This window comes from Symphodus melops (assembly GCF_947650265.1).
Source record: "Symphodus melops genome assembly, chromosome: 23".
In the NCBI taxonomy this organism is placed as follows: Eukaryota; Metazoa; Chordata; class Actinopteri; order Labriformes; family Labridae; genus Symphodus; species Symphodus melops.
The window spans coordinates 8,879,090-8,900,384 of record NC_136713.1 but is presented as its reverse complement, the minus strand read 5'-3'; the positions used below and the strand labels follow the sequence as shown (position 1 = coordinate 8,900,384).

At 44.6% G+C, this 21,295-nt stretch overlaps 1 protein-coding gene across 1 annotated transcript in view; it reads left to right on the top strand.

The window, feature by feature from the left end:
- The window catches only part of LOC306818471 (Krueppel-like factor 7), a 34,633-nt gene extending 13,960 nt beyond the window's left edge, over positions 1–20,673 (top strand). Inside the window, exons 2-4 of the mRNA XM_079336077.1 lie at positions 6,231–6,849; positions 13,184–13,307; positions 16,312–20,673. Coding sequence (XP_079192203.1) covers positions 6,231–6,849; positions 13,184–13,307; positions 16,312–16,363 — 795 coding nt within the window. The 3' untranslated portion in view covers positions 16,364–20,673. The remainder of the gene's footprint in view (positions 1–6,230; positions 6,850–13,183; positions 13,308–16,311) is intronic.
- The last annotated feature ends 622 nt before the right edge of the window (positions 20,674–21,295 follow it).

The following is a 21,295-nucleotide window of genomic DNA, read 5'->3' as shown; positions in this document are numbered from 1 at the left end:
AAAACAACATCATCATCAACATTGGAAGAACTCATTTGCAAAATAAGGATTTTAAACAAATATTGGAGGTCAGGGTCACACATTTTGATTTATAGAATTAAAACTGAGCAGCTGCCCGTGCAGGTTTCCAATATCGCTACATTTCAAAATCGCTCTCACGAATCAGATTTGCTAAAATGTCTTTCTTGCCCTCCACTGAGATGCAAAACAATTGTTTTACTTGTGAATTTTTTGGTGGGAAGAAGCTTTATTTTTACCCTTTTTATTCTCTTCAAACTTCCCCTCCGCTTATGTCGTTCTTTACATCTCTTCAACAGATTCCTATTTCTTCATCTTTCACCTGTCTCTGTCTCCCATCTTGTCCCTGGTAGATAAATTAGCCTTCTCTTTGCCCTCTGGCTTTCTCTTTGTGTCTCTGCTCTCTCCTTTGCTTCGTTGCTCTGGAGTCCCGTTGGGGCATCTGGAGCGCCGACATCCCTCCTGGCCAAACACTGCACCCCCTGCCGCTCTCCCCGTTGAGAATAACAGGGTGATACGAGGGCGCTCGCTTATTCAGATCCAGGAAAATGAAGCATTATCTCCCTCACTTGCTCCCCGCCCTTCCCTTCCTCTCGGCCCTGTAGGCAGGTTCCCCTGCTCAACTGGGATCCACCGGTGACGCCATGTTGCTCTCTAAGGAGTCTGGGGGCAGGGGATCTTTGCATGAGCAGGGGAAGGAGCAAAAAGCCTGAAGGGTAGCTTAGAGGGAAGGGGGAGTGCTTTTTGGAGACTCATTTTGTGTGTGTGTGTGTAGTGTAAGTATTGCTCAGTGAAGCTATAGATTACCGTCTCTGTCAGCTCCGACGGCCACCGCTGATGAGCTCCAGCATGGTATCATTTCGTATCGATTAGGCACTGCGACGCAAACACACAAAGGCTGTTGGCGAGATGGCTGGTGCCTTGGGCTACTGGTCATTTAGCTGTCACCTCAAAGTGATGGCTTGGCCCAGGCGCACCAGATCAATGGGAGACATAGGCCACTATAACACGCTATGGCGGGATAGGAAGGGTTGCTCTCAGATACTGGAGAAAGATGACTCACTGCACAAACTTTTCCTTCCTTCAAAGTGCCAAGTAAAGTAACAAAGAAGCTTTCAAGAAAGTCGGTAAAGTAAAGAGTCAATCATAAATATGTTATCAAAGGGAACTGAAAAAAGGATGACTGAACTTGGTTTGTTTTTCCACTGACTCGTGTATTGATGTGACTGTTGCTCAGCCTTACCTGCAAGGTAAGACTGCGATTCATTCCCCAGAAGCATTTTAATCAGTGCTGGTTTCACATTGGAGTTGAATTCATGCCCTGTAAATCAAACAAAGACCTTGTGCTTGTTCACACTGATGACACTGTGCCATTTAAAAGCACAGAGAACAAAACAATAAACAGACATACCCATTTGAAAATGAAAAGAGGAGGCACAAAGCCAACGTTAAATTATCGATGGCATTGACGTCGCTCAGTTTTAAAATCAGTAAAGTACCCTTGCTAGACAAAAGAAACGCCTCTCGCGAGTAAATGTTAACAATCAATAACTAAAGTAGTGGAAAAGCTGTTACGTTTTACAGAGCTTGTGTGTCCAACAAATCTTGATTTACAGGCAAGATCACGATTCAACGCAAAAAAAAATGGCATCTATAAAATCCTGAATGATGCGCCCTGAAAGGAAGGTGCTGCAGGGAATCATGGGTCATCTTTGAAAAGATGTGACAGCATCCCCTCCCAACCTAACAATAGTGCATAGTCCCCTTGCCCCCTCCAGCCGAAGCCCCCCTCGTAGTGCTGCCCTTTTCAACCCTGCTAGCATCAGCTGTGAATATTATTCATAGCACCTTGTCTCTATCACGGCATCTGTAAAAACTAAACATCCTAAAATTAATGAGCCGTATCCTCCCCATTACATTTATCTGTTTAGTGGTGTTTTGGGCCTTCCTTTAGGGCATTATGCATGCTCTTCTGTTCATATTTATAACCCAGGCTTTTTATTAGCGACGTAGCGGGGTGCTAACAGTTGGGAGGCAGCCTGTGCTTTGATGGTGATGGCAGGCGGCTTGGCGCGGGCCAAATGTGAAGGAGAGAGAGGATCAGCTGCCAGGCCAAAGGGCCCCATGGTAGAGAGGAGGAGAGGGTGAGACAGAAAGAAGAAAGAGAGAGAGAGAGAGAGAGAGAGAGAGAGAGAGACTTTATTCCGCTTAAAAGTCACAGAATCAAAAGTGTGAGATAGCAAATTAGGACTGCTTCACAGCTCTCTGCCTGCCCGACTTTGTAAGAAAGTGTGTCTTGTGATCAGTGAATATTTATCGCACCTGCAGTGTTTGAAGCCTCACTAACCTGGGGTGTGTTCTGCATGTGAGATTCAGACCGTGGGGGGGCGTTTGTCTGGGCTCATTTTGTCTGCGTAGAGGCAAAGTAATGCAAAGTGCTTTTGTATGAGGGTCACTTCCTCGGTTTGAGTGGTTTTGTAAAAAATTGAAACCTCTGCAGCTGCAGAGTGACAAGGATTATTTAATGTTCCGATCATCAACAGAAGGAGGAGCATGCTCATGTATGAAAAGGAAGATATGTGGAATGTCAAGAAATGATAATAGCACATACTGTATAGACACTGACAGCTGTGTGTTGCCTAATTTTAACCTGGAAGGTACTCTAAATCCAATTTACTATCTGACCAAGGTGCAGAAAAGAAACACAATCTTATCGAAAATTGTATTTGTGGCGTTCTTGAAGCCTGCAAGTGGAGAACGTGACGTGCTGAAATCATTCTTGTAATTATCTCTGCAATTTAAAGCTGCCATTTAAAACTGGAAGTAGGAGTGCACATGGCAATCGCTTTGTCCCAGCTTCTCAGAAATGACAAACTGCGGCCTCAGATCATTGGTTGCAGCCCCTGCAGTGAGAATACATGTTGATGCAAGAAAGGAAAGCGAAGAAACACGACGATTACAAAAGAAGCAACACTTTCTCGTAGCAATTCTACTTCTTTCATGAGATCTTACGCAACACCGCTGCACTCGCTTCAATCAGTTTCAACTCCGACCTTATCAGCCGTAACCTTTCCCTGCCCAACCAATTACAGGAGATATTACATAACCTCGTAATGAGAGGAAAAAGGTTGAAATAGGCGTCATAAAACATCCCTTGGTTGATCTTTTTTTATGGTAGACAATTGGAAATTCCCAGATTAGTAATGATGAGGTTCCAATCAGCTTTGTCATATTGTGTATGATGGCTCATCGTCACACTGCCTGCTGTCACTCCTTTTTGTTGAACTGTTAATCTTGTTAGCAACCTCATTAGCACCTTTTCTTTTCTCTCCATGACATGTTAAAAAGTCTGCTGTGAAAAAAAAAAAAAAGGTTTGTTTTTTCCCCCCTTTTTTCATTAGAAATGTGATCGTTATGAAAGCACAAGAGGCTTAAATCTCGGTAAATGGACTGTTCCAGGACACTCCACCACCACAGCGTTTTTTTTCTCCAGATTGGAGGTGGAGGTAGAGCTGCCGGGACAGCCATTGGATTGTCACAGCTTATCCTGGCTTGCATGAAGGAATCATCCCAAAAGCCTTTTAGGAAATGGACCCTGGCTTTATGCTGCGCCAAGTGATGTTGGCTCTCCAGATCGGCGCTTGTCCAAACAGAGCTGGAGCGACCCATGAGGGCTCCTTTATCTTGGCTATTGTTTGGCTGCATTTGGCTCTTGATTCTTTTGCCCACACAGACACAAAAAAGATAAGCAAGTTGCATGTTCACTTTAGGCCACGAGACCAGCAAATGGGTATGTTTATGCATGTGTGTAGGTGTTCACACACACACACACACACACACACACACACACACACACACACAGACAAGGGCTACATAATTACACACAGAGCAGAATAATTATGCAACCCGCACATGCACTTGCAAAGTGACGTGCACACACTTACCCAAAGTAGCATAATTACGGCCTCATACAGTGCATACACACACGTCTCCATGCAAGGAACCGCTGATCAACTGCATGACCTTCCCCCTTACAATGTTAATGTCACCACCTGGGGGGGAGGGAAGGTTGGAAGGGAGGGGGATGGAGTGATGGGTGGAAAGAAAAGCGGCGCAATAAGCCGGTCTTACATGCCACCGCCTCACCTGCAGCCTTTTTTTTTTATCCTTCTTACCTTGTCAGACAAGCCCACATTCTGCATGCACACACGTTCACTCACACTTACAAGAACAGTATGCATCACTGTGCGCTTACTCCTCGTTCATCCGTGTCACAGAAGACATCGTGGCGCGTCGCCGTGGGTCGCAACCTAACATTTAGAGTGCATGAACCTTCTTCTGTGGATGTGTGTGGCCTGCGGCTTGCCCGCTGACAAGATCCTGTTATGGCAAATGTCACACTTCCAAAAAGGATTCACCCCCCCATGGAGAAAATGAAGTAAACACCTTCATTCTTCCTCCCTTGCCTCCTTCACCTTGTCCCTCCATCACTCCTCTTTCTCCTTCTTCTTCACCTTCCACTCAGCCTCCCCTTCTCTCTTATCCTCTTCTTATCCTCTTTTCCGCTCTCTTGAACTGTCTCTACTTCGCACACACACTGACACACTCACCTTGGTTTGCAGTCCTAAGCGTTTTGCTGAATAAAGTCCCCTTTAACCGGCTGGTTTTAGCAGATAATTAGTGCTCACCTTGGGAGTGGAGGAGACAACAATGAGAGAAAAGGGGGGGAAACGGCGGAAAGAAAATGGTGTTTTGGCGGAATCGATAGAGGGTGAGGTACAAGGAGAAGGCGTAATGGTGAAAATGAGTGAGTAAGAGAGCATGATAGAGGTAGGAGGTTTGTTATCATGCCTTAAACCATTACACCTCACAAGCTTAAGTATGCTTTCGCTTAACCGTGTCTTAATGGCTCCAATACTTAATGGTGTTCTGAAAGACAAAATGAGGAATGAAAAGAACCGTCACAATGATTTCACAAGCTGCAGCCATCAAGGAAACAGTAGAGACCTCTCACATAGCCCGTGAAAGAAGTGATATTTCAAAGCGTCACAGATAAAAAAGCATGTAGGCGTGCAGTGATGGGGGGAGGCAAGGCGCGCTATTTTCACTTCTCACTCTAGATGTGGTCTCGAGCAGCTTTTTAATTTCTTGTCAGCATGCAAAAAAAAAAACTCCAAATCCCTGTCTGTTCCTGGAAGGAGAAAACTTAAAGGAGCAATCACACTCCCTTAGCAACAGACACACCCCCCCCCCCCCAAAAAAAAAAAAGAGAATGAAAAGGTGTGGTTTTATTTTTAGAAGGTGCAAACAAGGGAGCTGGGGGTTGGGCTGTAAGATAGTAAATGTCTCTGATGTGTTCAGTCTGCACAACCTTATTCCTGATAATGGAACTAGCTACTCCGTCTGTCAGTGCCTATTTACACACAAATGAAGTGGCGAGTAGCGCGAGCCCAGTGGAGCTGCTAGCCTCCATCTCGGCTGTCAAAACAGGTTAGCGGGTACAAGCGATAACACAGCGATCCCTGGGATCAAACTGGCGCCGTCCATTCACACATAATAGCTTCATCCTTGGACATGGAGCGTCTCTTTCCCCTCGTCGACGCTCCTCTCAAAACCTGGCCAGCTTGTTGCAAAGTAATAGACTTCTCAGAATGCCAGTCCGCACAAATCGGGGATGTAGCCTTTTATTTGCCCTCCACGGGGAGAGGTGTTTGGAGTAATAGGGATGAAGCAGAGCATAACTACAGCTGAATAAATCTTCCTATCTTGGCTCAGAAGCCGGTACACACATGGCTTGTCAAAGCTCTATAAAATGTTGTTTGATAGGACTTGTGTACAGTTTAGGACTTCGCCTCCTGATATCCACTCGACTCACTTTCGTTCCGCGCTACAGCGGTTGCAATCAATCAGTGTGTAATCAGGCGTCTTGCTGGAGCTGCCAGGTAATCCTGGCTGTCTGGGTGGCTATCAGTGCCTGTGCGTATGTGACAGCTGGCAGAGCAGCTAAGGTGCCTGTCTGGGTGAGTGGATGGCACCATGCAGATTTTTCTCTCCATAGCGTGCGAATGCATATCCGATGATCTGACGGCTGTTGAAATTGTCAAGTGGGATTTGAGAGTGTGGATGGGCGTTTTCAGAGCAGATGCCCAAGTGCGTGAACTTGAGTGAATTGAGTTTAAATCGACTCTATTTTTCCACTTTCTCTCTTGCAGACCTGCCTAGAACTGGAGCGTTATCTGCAGACTGAGCCCAAGCGTCTTTCAGAGCTCTTCGATCAAGACCTGGATGGCCTTTTAACACCGGCCTACCTGAAAGAGGACGGTGAGGAAGAGCTGGCAGACGCTCTTCTCCCTAGCCTTCCCGCCCACTCTGAGTCCCCGAGCCCCCCTCCAGTGGTCCTTTGCCCAACACGTAAGAATTTCCCTTCCACACCTGCAATAAAAAGAGATCTCAAACCCAAGTTGGAAAATGTTGAAGGAATGGAAGGCGTCCACCAAGCCCAGCTGAGCGCTGTCACCTCCCTGACACCCCCGTCGTCGCCAGAACTGGGCAGGCATCTTGTCAAACCCAACCAGACGCTGACAGCGTCAGCTGATGGGACGCTAACCCTGAAGCTGGTGGCCAGGAAGGTTGGGCTTAGCGCGGCGAGGCTGGTTGCAGCACATGCGCTCCCCGTCCGGATGAAGGATGAAGAGGAGGGGGCTGCATGTGTGATCGGGGTTGGGGAGCTACCGGAGAACAAGAAGAGGATTCACCGTTGTCAATTCAATGGCTGCAGGAAGGTGTACACCAAGAGCTCCCACCTAAAGGCCCATCAGAGGACACATACAGGTGAGAGTTTGTGAAAAGAAAGGCATATATCCTGTAGTGAAAATAAGATCCTGAATTAATATGTACATTTGTATGTTTTTTAAAATGACACAAGCTAACCAAATCGTGATAAAGTTTGAAAATCTTCTTCTTGCCATTCTTAGAACGCATAAGAAATGAATATTAAGCTGAAATCAGGGTCAGGGAAAAACAACCATGTAATCATGGACAATTCACTCCCTCGGTGCTTCATGGAAACATCCCTATTACGTTTGAAAACATGGTATTTTAGGGAAGTACACGTCTCTATTTTACTGTGGTCGATCAAAGCATGTCTCTGTGGTGAACCAGGGCTGGTCCTCCTTGTCAAGGTTCTTCTCAAGAAGGAATGGGGGAGGGTTCAGGAGCTATAACTCTCCTGCTCTTCCATCTCAATCCCAAACCACTCAGACCCCTGTCGGGGAGCTGTCCTCCGTCTGAGTAACTGCGCAGTGATGGATGGATTGACCTGGATAGGCCGCCATTTCCCCGGTTTATTTCAGACTGCCACCGTCCTCCATGCGTTCTGTAAGTGTAGGTCAGTGGTTCCCAATCTGAGGTTGAAAATTTTGCGAAGGTGGTAACAGGATTAAGTTCCAGATCCAGTGTAATGGTGTAGTATAATCTATGGGGGCAGACCATTAGAGGGACCATCTGCATGGTTATTCTGATAGTTGAGGGGGGGAATGAAAATTGTTGCTGAGCATCTGTGTTTGCTGTTATTAATTAGCAAGGTTAGGGTTCAGCAGCCCTATGCCTCCGGGTCCCGTTCACACCACACAAATTACCGGGGTGTTGATTTGAACTGAAAGGTGTTTCCTTTTTGGTCTGTTAGGGAAGGCGTGAAGAACGTGTTCTGTTTTCTGTTCAAGTAATTGAGCTGGAAAATGTTGGGCTCCTTCTTCGGCGATCAGGGGTAAAATGAGATGAATGTATCAACTGTTAGGTAGGCATTGCTCATGCATGGAGAGCTTTAAATATCAAATTAAATGTACGGTGGACAGATGACTGGACAGCTGTTTCTTTATGTGCTTTAAGCCGTGGACTTACAGCAAACAGCGTCCATCATGCGAAATGAAGATAAAGTGACTCAGATGAGATTATCTCCTGCCCATTATCGAAATCCCTAAACTAAATGGTTGACGGATCACCAAAGCCGGCCTATTCAGAAGACACATGTGACTTCTCAGCAAGCCCTGGCCCACTTCTATCTCATGGACGAGGATAAAAATAAAGGGATTTTGTCAGCTATTGTATGTGAAGAATCTGTACGTGTGATCACACTCTCGATGAAGCACACCACAGGTTTAGGCATGGAACAAAGGGCCCACACATGCAAGCATTGATTTCCCCAGTGTGACTTGTGTGCAACCCCTGTGTTCGGACTCCATGCCAACTGGGCCAAAATCGTAACTGTTGCTCTCAAAATATCCAGACAAGCATCTCAATTATCTTATTGCCTGTTTGGATTTGTATTGCAACTGGACTGACGAAAATAAGCAGAACAACGCGCGTCGATGCTCTGCTTGTGATCTGAGGTAATTTATACCTTCAAAAGAAGAAAACTTAATTCCTGGCAGGTAGTATTATCTAGAGTTATGACTTTAAACCATGCTAGCACATATGAATGTATCTGTTTAACTGTTACAACTGCAATTTCATGCCACTTAATGCTGCATTTAGCACATTAAAGGGTTCAAATTCACCAGTATAAAATGATAAGAATAAGAATAAAGTTCCCTCCTATTCTTATAATGTCACATAAGGTATTGTTGATCAATGCATCTACTCAGAGAACATCTGTCTATCTATTCGGACCAGGAAGGTGGAATGATAATTGGAGAAAATGTTGACAAAAGATAACAAAAAAAACAACCCACAAGAGCTTGAGAGAAAAGCAGGAAGGGAAGAAGAGAGTGATGTGAAACAAAGAGCAGAGGAAGACAGAAGAGAGGAACGGGGGAGGTACAGTAAGAGCGACCCTCTTCAGAAAAGAGACAGCAGTGCCACAGGCTCCCCCATTCACTGAGCCATTATCCTGACAAGTTTAAAGATGTCATTACTCAAATCCTCTTTTTCTTAGTTGTTATTTCCATAAATTACCGACGGAGAAAAGGCTACGATTTAATCTGGAATTAGACGGGCTGAGTTGAAATGACAGTGCCCTGTAGAGCTTTTTGTGAATAGGCTTATGGAAGATAAGGAATGGTACAATTAGATTTTGGGCCGGGTGAGAGAACGGGTAAAACACGAGGACTGTCGGGTTCTTCTGCTTTTTCTCTCTATCCTTCTCTTTCCTCTGTTCCTCGTCTGCCTCGCTCCCTCGCTCCGTCTGTTATCCTACACTTTCCCTCCCTCTCGTTCCATATCAGTCTTTCATAACGCTTCTGTCTCTGTGTGCTTCTCTCTCACAATCTTATATTGCTCTGCTATTTTTCAACTCTCTCTTTCAGCTTAGGCCGACTGTTTGAGGAAAATATGTAATTGCAATTTTCCTGATCAATATTGCACTTGTTTTTCAATCGATTCAGGCCTGGACTGGAGGTCTTCATAGAATAAGAAAAACGTATTTTCAACACCCTACTGATCAACACTTAACGGCTTAAGGTGCTAAATTGAATGCCCATGGCGTGTCAAGGTGTCTACAGAATTAATGTAGTGAATGGGCTGCATCTCATTTTGTAATATAAAGTTAGTTTTAAAAAATGTGACATATTGGTAAATATTAATCATCCAGCCGATATCGGTGGATATTAGCATAGCATGAGCATGGGAGACATGGCTCCCTTTTTTAAGCTTTAAAGGTCGATAACCAGTGATAAAATATATAATTTATTTTGCATTTACCTGTTTTATCACCAAAAACCTTGATACAAATGTAATTAGAAATGTAAGCCTTTTATACATCATAGTAATGTGAGTGTACACAAACATGCAGAGCTCGCAATAAGCTGTACTGCTGACTGAGAGCATTCGCGTGAATTAACAACAGCTGGGTAGATTAATCTGTGACGGCTGACAGTGGCTGTCAAAATCAACTTTCTCAGCCAAAAATCTTAATAAGACGTTGATTAATTAAGAAACTTGGAGATAATACGAGTAATTAAAGAAGTGCCAGTGATGATACAGTGGTTAATAATGTTTAAAAATGTTCTCTTGGTTTTGAAAGCTGTCCTTCTGTTAGAGACAAAGCTCTCGTTCTCCATCATCCTGACATGTCTCTCTAACACACTTTAGGTCCCCATCAGCTTTCGCATCTTTCATCTTTTCCTCTTAACCTGTTTCTCTCTTCCTTTCTGCTTCCCTCATCTCCACGCCAGCAGCGCTTGTTGCGGGTTGGATGCTATAAAGCGTTCTCTGAGAGCCTCTCTAATGACCTCTGAGACCCGGATGCCCTGCTTCAGCTCCGGCTAATGGAGGGAATGCAATTAACTTCAACACTGGCACCTGAGTGGCTGGAGCGAGTGTGTGTATATGTGAGCGTGAGTGTTTGTGAGAGCATTCGGAAGTCATAGATTTTAAGTAATGGGATTACAGTGACTCAGGAAACATCAAGTTACCAGATCACTTGATGACATTGTGATTGCTTATTAAAACCTTTTTTTAAAGGAAGAAGCTTCGTTTTGTCTTTAAATTAGTGAGGCTAATGGAGGCGTGATTAAAAACTGAAAAATATCAGTATTCAGCAACAGCACCGTCCAGATACGTTTCCTTTAAATCAGCAGAAATAATCCATTTAGCTTCATAATCTACATTATGTGTTTAACAGGCAAAGTAATCCAAAAGTAACAGAGCATAATCAGATTATGTAGCAGAGTTCGCACTAATCCCAGGGATTAGGATAATGATTGACATTTTAAACTGCCAATCAATCAGACAGTTAGTAACACTGTGATATTTTAGAGTTCCCCTTACTCGTCAGATTTTTGTGTGAATACTTGAGAAGGCAAACGTTCACCTGCTTTACGTGCCTGTTCGCATGAGGGGCATCTTGAGGGAGAGCAGAGTGGAGAAGGAAGTTGGGAGGGGGGCTTTGTTGCTAGGCAACGGGGGACAGCATATCGTTGGAGGAGTCGGTAGCTGAGTGGTTTTGTACTGCTTCAGGCTCCGTTCTCTTACTGCCCCCACCGCTCCGTAGCTTCTCTCTTCTCCTGCATTACCACTACTACCACCACAACCACTGCTACCCTCACCCCTCCCTCCCGCCCCCCCTCTTGCCCCGCACCGCTCTACGGTTACCGTCGCTAGGCAACTGCCTCCGTGCTCCGCCAGCGTGCTCGGTAATTGGCCGGTGGCATAGCAGTGTGCCGTTGCCAGATCTAGCCAGCTGCACTGACTACTGCCTCCTCATGTTTCAACCCCCCCCCCCCCCCCCCCCCCCCCCCACACACACACACACACACACACACACACACACACACACACGCACACATGCATACACTCCTCCCCCTCACTCAGGTTGCTAGGCAACACATTCAGGCATCCTTGCCTCCAGGGAATTTCATTGGCCAGACTGGGATGGCCCAGACCTGCTGCTCTGTGTTTCTAGAAAGTAATGCAGTATAAAGTATCCACATTAGGTGTTCATACATTAATGTATAAGACTAATTCCTGGGACTTTAAACCAAAAGCACATACATTTAACCTTTAATATACATTTATTATTAATGAATGACATATAATTTGTCGTAAAATTTCCTACAAAAATGATCAAGTTTGAAGTGAAAGGGTGACTTGGCTAATTCCTGGATTTTACAATCCCTATCTCTTAAACTCTAAACTCTGAAAATGGCTCACAGCCCATTTTTGGGTCGGACCCACAGGTTGAGAACCAGTGATTTAAATGGTTTAAAGGGGGACTATCATAGATAAACTCAAGACATTTAAACCATAAATATCACATTTGATAAAGGTCGATAAGTGGGGGGAAAGGGGGACAGGCATGGATGAGTAGGAGGGGGCTATGGCTAATTCCTGGGGTGTTAAACTTAAACCATTAAACTTCACTTGCTGCAAAACTGATTTAATCATGAATCAATCCCTGTCATACATACAGGCACATGCATGCAATTGACACTAGACCTGTGCAGTTAAAAGTGTTAAACTGTCAGACATAATCACAATAACATTTACTGATGTGTATTCATTGGTGCAGGTTTTGAGCATTTTCCGTGACTGCCGACTGCAGGTCATTCCTTTCTCACTTGTTCATTTATCACCTCATCGCGGCTGTCACCTACTGCCCCTCTGTTTCTCGCCGTTAAAGCCATACAAGACTCCTGTTAATGGAGTGCACTGTAACATGGCTGCTCAGCGAGCATATTTAATGGAACGTGTGTCTGCGGGTCACGCGTGTTGGAGAGATATGTATTATTTTCTCGTTTGCCTCGGTGTGTGCAGTCATGGAAAACATTTAGCACGCGGAAAAGGACAGACGTACATTTTAATTGGACAACCAAAGCACTGTATGCGTTATTGATTTTGCTCCGTGACCAAATCTTTACACAATTGGCGACTTTCTCCACCAGCTGGTTACAGATAAAGACACCAGATACCCAGAATAGTCTTCACAAAGCAGTTGAGCCATTGATTTTTTTTTTTTTTTTGCCTCTTTTTTGATAATCAAATTCGACAAATCAAGCCCATTTTTGGTGGCAAGACCACTCATGCAGAGCTGGTCAGTGTGACTGCATTGGTCCAGATGGGATGTGACTGATGCAGGTGACATGTTTGAAAAAAAAAACTGGACGCAGCTGGTAGATTGTGGCTTCCTCACCATTATGCCGTGTGACTGGCCTAATTATCACCCACCCCCCTTCCTCCTCCTCCTCTTCTTCTGCCTAATCCACTTCTGCAGCACTTCTGTCCTACTCCACTTTCCCCCCCCCCCCCATCTCCTGGTCTCATCTCACCTCCTCTCCTCTCATCCACCTTGCCTCTAATCCCTCCTCCCCCTCCTTCCTCAATCCTCCTCCTCTCCACTTCTTCTCTCGCTCCACTTCTCTACTCCTCTTCTGCGTGTTCAGCAGGATGGGAGACCAGTGGGAGCTTCTCCATCACAGTGTTAAACCTTGTGTTTCTCTCTTTCCAATCCTTTAAAAAAAAAAAAATCATGTGAAATCGCAACACTTTTCCACAGGTAGACCTCAAATTATGCTAAATACATCAGCTTGAAGAGTCAAAATATTTGGATTCCTGGTTCCACGTCGGCACCACAGCGGTTTTTCTTCTTCCAAACAAGCGTGTGATTGCAGGATGAGCGATAAAAACAGGTGCTTATACGTGGTTGTTGTTTTTTTTTCTTCCCTCCCCTCAGGTGAGAAGCCGTACAAGTGCTCGTGGGAGGGCTGCGAGTGGCGATTCGCCCGAAGCGACGAGCTGACGAGGCACTACCGCAAACACACCGGCGCCAAGCCTTTTAAGTGCAACCACTGTGACAGGTCTGTCAAAACACATCTCAGCCTCCTTCTCCCTCTCCCTTATATGTTTCTCTTCACTTTCCGAGGGGTTGTTTGAAGTACTTCCACGGGCACAGCAGGCTCTGTGTTCCTCCCATTGTGTCTTGTACACAGTTTGGTTTAGTAAAACAGCGCTACAAGATGCTAGTTACACACCCGATCCTGTTTGGTACTGACCCAGTTTAAAAGTGTGTTGGCAGGATTACTAATGTGCGCTCCTCTGCAACACATGCAAGACCAAACCTGCTCTGAGTTTCAATGGGAATCCAAAGCTTTATACCCACATTAAACCCTGCACTGCATATTAATAGTGCCTCCCTCTCACATGGTGTTGCATGGCCTTGATTTGGAGGCTGTTTCCACTCTGGGACGGAGGTGTTAAATGACTGTAGGAGCCATTAGCACCATCACACTTCACTGATGTTGAATATTAATCTGAACTTTTCAAAGGTACTACTTTTTAATCCTTACCACCATTCATTTACTTCCTGTTTGTTGTTGTTTTTTTTGTTGTTTTTTTGCTGCTGCTTTTATTTTTTTAAAGAAAATAAGCCCACTACTTGAAGTCTTAATCAGTCGCCCCGGCTCCTGTTTGATTATGAACTACAGCCAAAACAGCAAATGCTAATTTGCCGTGTTGCGTTAACGTGGCCCCGCTGACAACATCATCAAACAAACAGTGGCCATTACTCGCCGCAAAAAAAGATGGAGCTCGTCTCCGACACAAAGATCTTTACTCCTGTTTTAATTACACCCTGGGTCTGTGATCGGGCCCCTCGCTGACACCTCGGGGAGCTCGGAGCAATATTGTCTGCAGAAGCTTCCATAATGTTTAAAGCACGGGGCCCCGGGTGAGAATCTGGATGAGGGAGTTTTATTTAAGTATTGAACTGCAAAATCTGTAGTTCTAAAACAAGATCCTTTTTAGACTCTTTAATTTATCTGCACCTTTAAGTTTGAGAACATCTTTGATCAAACATTGCACCTGTGGACTGAACTCTTCCTGGCAAAGACATCTTATCTGGCTCCGATAAGAGCCGAGTTATTGAATATGTGACCTCTTTAATCATGGATGTGTTCATTATGAAAGGACAAAAAGAAAGCCCTCCTCACCTGGGTACTTTTGCTTCATGTGTGTGAAAGAGTGTGCGTCTTGGTCACTCATGCATGTGTGTGGATGTCTAAGAGTGTGTATGTGTGTGAGAGGGAGCAGAGGGCAAGACAGTGTCAACTTAATCAGGTCTCAGCTGGACAGACAGTAAATACAGTATCCCCCCCCCCAATCCCCAAAATACCAGCCCCCCCCCCTGCCTCTTCCCCTGCAGGCTCATCCCTAATTCGGGCCCACCTCTGTCATGTGTCACAAGGGGCCCAAACCCTCCAGCCCCTCGCACATACACACAAAAACATACACCCTGCTGAGATGAAGGAAGAGGGGAAACAGGGGAGACAAGAGAAGGCGGCCTGGAAGATTGAGGGTGGTGTTGGTGGGGAGGGGGAGACAGACCCACGGTGTGCCAGCTGGTGTCGTGCCCCCGAGTCGTGACTCATACTTTACCATCTGTCTCTCCGATCACACACACACTCCCAAAGTGACACACACACACACATAGGAAAAACTCCTGTGCTCGTCTCCTGAGCCCATTCATTTAATCTCACCGTGTGTTTGTTGGCGTGCACGTTAAAGCACAGATGCACACACACAAAGACACATGCACATGCAGGTGTGACAGTAAGACAGATGACTGGTGGCTCATCACAGTGCTACTCCCCCTCTTGGCCAAACACTGATTCATGTTGACATCTTAGACAGTTGCCTCTGTCTCAGTGGATAGAGCCAATTTGAAACTGGTGTCAAAAAATCAACAGTTGCAGAAGTGAAGAGGGAAGTCTGGGGTTCATATTTAAACGCCCTTTTCGATTAGCAGAGACGATTATTTTTTTAATACAAGCCAAATAAGTCATTGTTATAAGAACGATTGTCAGAAAACGACATGCAATTACATGCAAGTTCAAGGCTGCTTTTTTAAGGGCCACATTTCACTACAACAAACCTTTTTGGCCTCTTTGTGTCTTTACATTTCGGCGAATCAGCAACACTTCCTGGACACGGTGATATTTCCTGTCCTTGTTGAGCTGAACTCACCATCAGTTCCAACATATTTGCTAGCTTTGGATCAAAAAAACGTGAAGGAAACATTCAGAGATTGCAGCAATTTGCCAGCAATTTGTATCATTTTGTATTCCCGCCAAACTGTATTAAATTGAGCCCCTTTGGTAAACTAGAAAAACAAGTATCCTTCTCAAGTATTTCTCAACACGCTAATCAGCAGAACACGCAGCTCCCAATTACCTAAAAGAAAGCACTCCTCTTGGGGAATGTCGCTGTAGTATTAGTTCTGCAAAGATGCAGGAGAAACACTGTTGATCCATTCATGGTGATGGAAAAAGTAGGTCTCCTTCGAAGGGCTGTGTCTTTATGTAAGCAGCTGAAATCATACATTATGTCAATTTTTGAAATAATCAACCTTTTTTGACACCCTCGCCGAAAGAAAGAAAAGATAGGCCACTGTCCTTCTCGGGTGATTTCGTTTTCACTATGCAGCTTTGCCCCAGCGATGCTGCAAGCCTGATTTCAGATGAGAGACTTCGATTCATCTAATTTAGCTATCGTTTTCCAGCGCATGTCTCAGTGTGCAGCTTTTAAAATTCCACCCGCCCGCCCCTCCCTCTGCACTGTTTCAACAGATCCATCTGCGGGCTCTCTAGTTATTCATGGCGCAGCTGAAGTCATTAGGAGTGCTGCTGAAAATGCTGATTATGAATTAGTTACACATATACTAATTGCGTGTGCATTAGTGGCTCAGCACTCACTAGCTAACAGCAACATTGAACTCAATCGACAAAACAAACTTCTTCTTTCCCCCTGCATTGGCAGCAAGCTAACAAGCTGCTCTCTGTTTTCTCTCTCTGTCTTTGGTTGCAGGTGTTTCTCGCGGTCGGATCACTTGGCGCTACACATGAAGAGGCACATCTGAAGGATTCGAGAGAGGTCAGCGGGAGTGGAAGAGAGGGAACGGGGACGTAGGCAGAGTAGAAGGAAGAGGGAGCATCATCTGCAGTACAATTACACCATGGATCTAAGAGAGAGTGACAATAGGGGATGGACTTAAAAAAAACAACAGGATGGGGGAAAGAGGCACCACACAGGGACGCTGACTACAGACAGAAACACAAACAGACTGGTCCAAAATGGCTCCATCAATCTGTGCACAAACCAGTTTGGCGTGGACCATTACAGATGCTCCATCCCACCCTTCGTGTGCATCTCAGAGGGGATGTCACGCAATGAATGCTGGACCACGTGCCTGTAGTTGGAAGCTCTTTGTTGCAGTTGTCATCGAAGCCTTTGTAAGCGTCCCTTGGTAGAACACTTTTCAAATGTCAGCCTGTTCACGCAGCAGCGCTCAAAGTACCAGCAAGCTCACCAACGCCCAACTGGACCAGTTCTACTGCAATTTCAGAGCACCTTCAGCATTACAGCTTGTTTGTATATTCAAGATTTGCTCTGCGTAGGATCTTGAGTTGAGGAGGAGAGATCGTCTCAAACAGCAGCCTAACAGCAACATCTGCCAGGAAAGGCAAGCAAGCAAGATAGATGGCTTTCTCTTCCTCAAAGCTGCCGCAGCCTTTCCAATTCGTCGAAGGGTTTATTAACTTACAATGGACAGATAATTTGAAATTTTTTTCATCTGACCTCTGTCAAATCTGTCAACTGGATCCATTTATAAAACCTCCTGGTTCGATTGCATTGGAGCAGTTGTTTGAATGGAGCGTTAGATTGGATTTGCCCAAGACTCCAAGAGGGGAATGTGTTGCACTGATGTACTCTAAAGACTGATTGAGGTCATCCAGAGAACTGGCTCGTGTTATGAACGTCATCCATTGAGTGTTAGCGCTGGATGAGGCTAACTAATCTACTCTGGGAAGGACTGTTCATCTCCTGGATTGTCAGCTGTAACCAAGAGATGTTGGATGGCTCCGAGGACTATTTCCTCCTCTCCAGGATCTTTGCTCGTATGATTTGACGTCAAGAACTGTTGCACAATTGACTCTTTGCAAACTTTTTGTAAAAATGCCCCATTGACAATTCGGGACTCACCAAACGTTGGCTTTCACATGCCATATCAGTGTGGACAGCCACATGCACAAGTTGAAGCGGCTAGCTGACTGCGATAGCACACAGAACGCAAACAAGATCACTATGTATGATAAAGGCTATAACGTTTCTAAGGAAAGAGTCTCCTTTTTGTTCAAAACAAACAATTGAGAGGACCATTTTGAAGAACATATTGGGAATAGATGCAGCCAAATAAAAAATAAGTGTCTACACTGGATGCCTGAAATGATCTCTTTGGCCTTTGAGAGTGATTGGCACCAAACTAGCCACTGGGTTGAGGAGGGCTTTGCCCTGTTCACACCAACCATGCCGATCTCTTCAGATTTCACATCTCAGAATTAATCACAGAGAAAAGCAGCATTCAACACCTCTCCTAATCGGGCCCTATGCACATCCAAGAACATTCCTGCTGACTTCCTGACCATCATGCATGTCTCAAGACAGATTTCTGCCCTGCTGGAGACAGAAAGACTTGAAGGAAGAATGATTTGACAAATTCAATCAATTGGATGGCTCTTCTTTGAGCAAATCAATGTGAATGTATCTGTTGTTAGTCTGTACATGTTGCCAAGCCAATGGAAACACTTGAGAGAGGTTGATTAGATCATACCAGACACCAGTTGTGTTCATTCAGTGATCTTTTTTTCACATCAGAAATGAATTGTTGGACTTGGAATAACTAGCGAGTCACAGCTTGTAGCTTTTGACATTTAACCGGTCGTTCTGGACCAGCTCGAGGTCATGAGTGCAGATTTCCAGTGGGTGGCTGAAATGGGAACAGGGAGGAACAGATCTGCTCAGTCAGCAGTGATAACTGCCCCATCAGCTCATGAAACTGCTGTGGAGTGAAACCCACACACGGTACACATTCATACACTGCTGGCAAAGTGTAAGTAACCTTGTCTTGAATGAGCCAACTCTTGTCCATTAGAACAAAGAAGCATAAACTAGTCGTTGCACTTTGGCGCATAGTTTCACGTTTTGAATCCAACATCAGAAAAGGCTTTTGGATGACTCAACCCATGCGCACATAAATCCAAATAAGGCAGCTCGGACAAAAGTAGATTGTCAGGATTCTTGAGAAGTCTTTTGGGAACAACTGTGTTGGGGTGTTTATTCTTTATTTAACAAGACATTTTAATACTTTGAGGCAAAGTGAGGCACACAGCAGTCTGCTTTTTGGCAAGGGAGACACAAAATTGATTTCTCTCTGTGTACCAGAGGCGCATTTCAATTTCGGGTATGAATGCATCCCGGCTCAATCATATCTAGTCATGATCTGTCTGCAGCTCTGGAAGTAGAAGAAGCTGTATCACCCCCTGCATAAATATCAAACTCTTTCCGACTTAACTTGCAAACAAGCAATGGTCCCTTTTATGTTCAACATCTAGGGACAGGCGTTCGCTGGCAAAGACAGGACCATAATAGAAACAAATTGGCGCAAGTTTGGACGTTTTTCTTTCACGGGAAACTTTGTATGACCCAGGTTGCAGCCAGACGACGATCAATGGTTCCAATGCTATCAATAGTATAAATACTACCAGTCGGTATTGCTTGTTGGCTTGACTTAAAGTTAATGTACTGGAGCACATACCAGTGAACGCACTGGTGAACACATTTGCAAATAAATCAGATTTGGTTTTATTTAAAATATCACGTTCAGACAAGAATGTCAAAAGCAGGCTTTGGTTTTCCTGCTAGGTCAGACTCTCCAGATGTAAGATAAAATGAAGGAAAGCAGTTTAACCCATGGGTTAAATGTGTATCATCAATGGCAGCTCTATTTGTGTGCGTCAGTATTTAAACGGGGTACTCACCTGTTCAACTGAATGCTTGTGAATGTGTGGGAACGTGCATTTTTTTTGTTCATGTTCTGTACCAATCACAAACAGCTGACGGTCTTGGACTGAAAACACAGAATGTGTTGTTGATTTTCACATTCATTGAGACTTTAAGAAGCCAAGACGTGAATAATCAAATAACAGGCAGTTTAAAATCTGGACTTGACATAAACACACTCTTCTTCTCTTACTCGAAAACTGGGATATCAAATGTGAAAGATTGTTTCATGTAGTCTCTGAGGATGCGGTTCACTTCTTTGTCATCTTAATGAATGATTGTCAATTCTGCTGTGCCTGTGTGTTCTTCGTCTGTTTGTATTTGCACTCTGAATTTTTTGGAAAAACCACTTGCATATCTGATGTTTTCTGTCCGCTTGTACACTACACTTTTCACGACGACCCCCGGGTGGTGAAACACTGATCATAAAGTCTGTATAGTAGCTGTTTTAAGCACAAATATACACATTCCTGCATCCATACTACATCATGTTACATACACTACAGACATGCAAACACATGCAACAACAAGCATGCACACAGATTCATGCACAAGCACACACTGAGTTCACACAAAACGCTTCAAGGTACTCCCGAATACACACACGCACGCCGTTCTCCTTGTGTGTTTTTCACCATTTTTCATGCCATCTTGTGAGAGTCAGAGATCCAGACTGCAGCTTCGCTCTCAGCAGAGAGAGGAGTCGGGTGGGGTGGGGTGGGGGGGGCATGCATTACTATGTGTGACACCACCTCTGTTTCCACCAGGTCTGAATTTCATATCAAACGCACCCCCTTTTTCTACCAGCATTCCCTCACCGTCACAAAAAAACCCCCCACCTCAACAACCTCCCCTTCTCCACTTTCACTCCCCCCCACCACCACCACCACCACCATTTTCTCAGATATCATCCCTTTCAACTGTCCGACTCCCCCTTCCCCTTCCCCTTCCCCTCCTCTCCCTCACTTCCCTTCTCCACCTTTTCCATCCGTTGTCTTTCTCCTTTTCTTTCGCTGTACAAAGTGTTTCAAATTTATCATTTGTATATTATGATGTATGGGTACGATAATGTTCTTTATTATGGATACAAATGAGAAAGATTTATTTTTGTTACTGGTTTGTTTCATAATTCCTTTTTTAAATTGTTATTGTAATATCTCTATGCAAGGAACTGTTCGGTGAATCGTTTTTATTTAAGAATGTAATTATGTGTAATAAATGGTAGAAGCAGTTTGGCATGGAGTATTCATTGTTCTTGGCTAGTCTGTTAATGGCGGTTTCATGCGGCAACAATATGCACCTAATCACTCATCTTCTCCCATAATATATCTTGATTTCTTATCGAGTCTCAATCACAGCCCCATTCAGTTTGGGAACAATGTGGTTTCAGGTCACATTTACATACCCTTTTGCTTTTTTCCCTTCACTGTCCAGGCACTTTTTTAGGGATGGGCTGCTTTAGCTTTGCTGCATTTTTTTTTTGTTAAATGTGCATCCCTACTGGGTTACAGTGGGCAGAAAATTAATTTACGCCCTCCTTTTTTTCTGCTATTTGCAGCAAACCTCCCCTGGAAGATCTTTAAAAAGCCTCTGATTTATCGTTCCTTTTGATCAAACTCAGGAAATGGGCCAGAATACCTTCACTTTGGCTGAGCGCACTCTCTCGTAGCCTCCCTCTGAGGGAGCCACGGCATGTTAATTACATCTGTTACCAACCAAGGTGATGACTTATCCGCTATTCCTGCCTTTTGACCATGACTAGCTGATAAAAGGCTAATCGAATAACTAATGGATAATTAGGGAGTAATTACTCCTTGGTAAATGGCCCTATGCAGTGTATTAATTCTCCTTGGGTCTGGCGGTGAGAAACTCCCATAAGGTTTTTTGTTTCATTTAATGCTCCCTAATTGAAATGGGCACCCTCATCAAGAAGCTTACATGTATCTGTCGA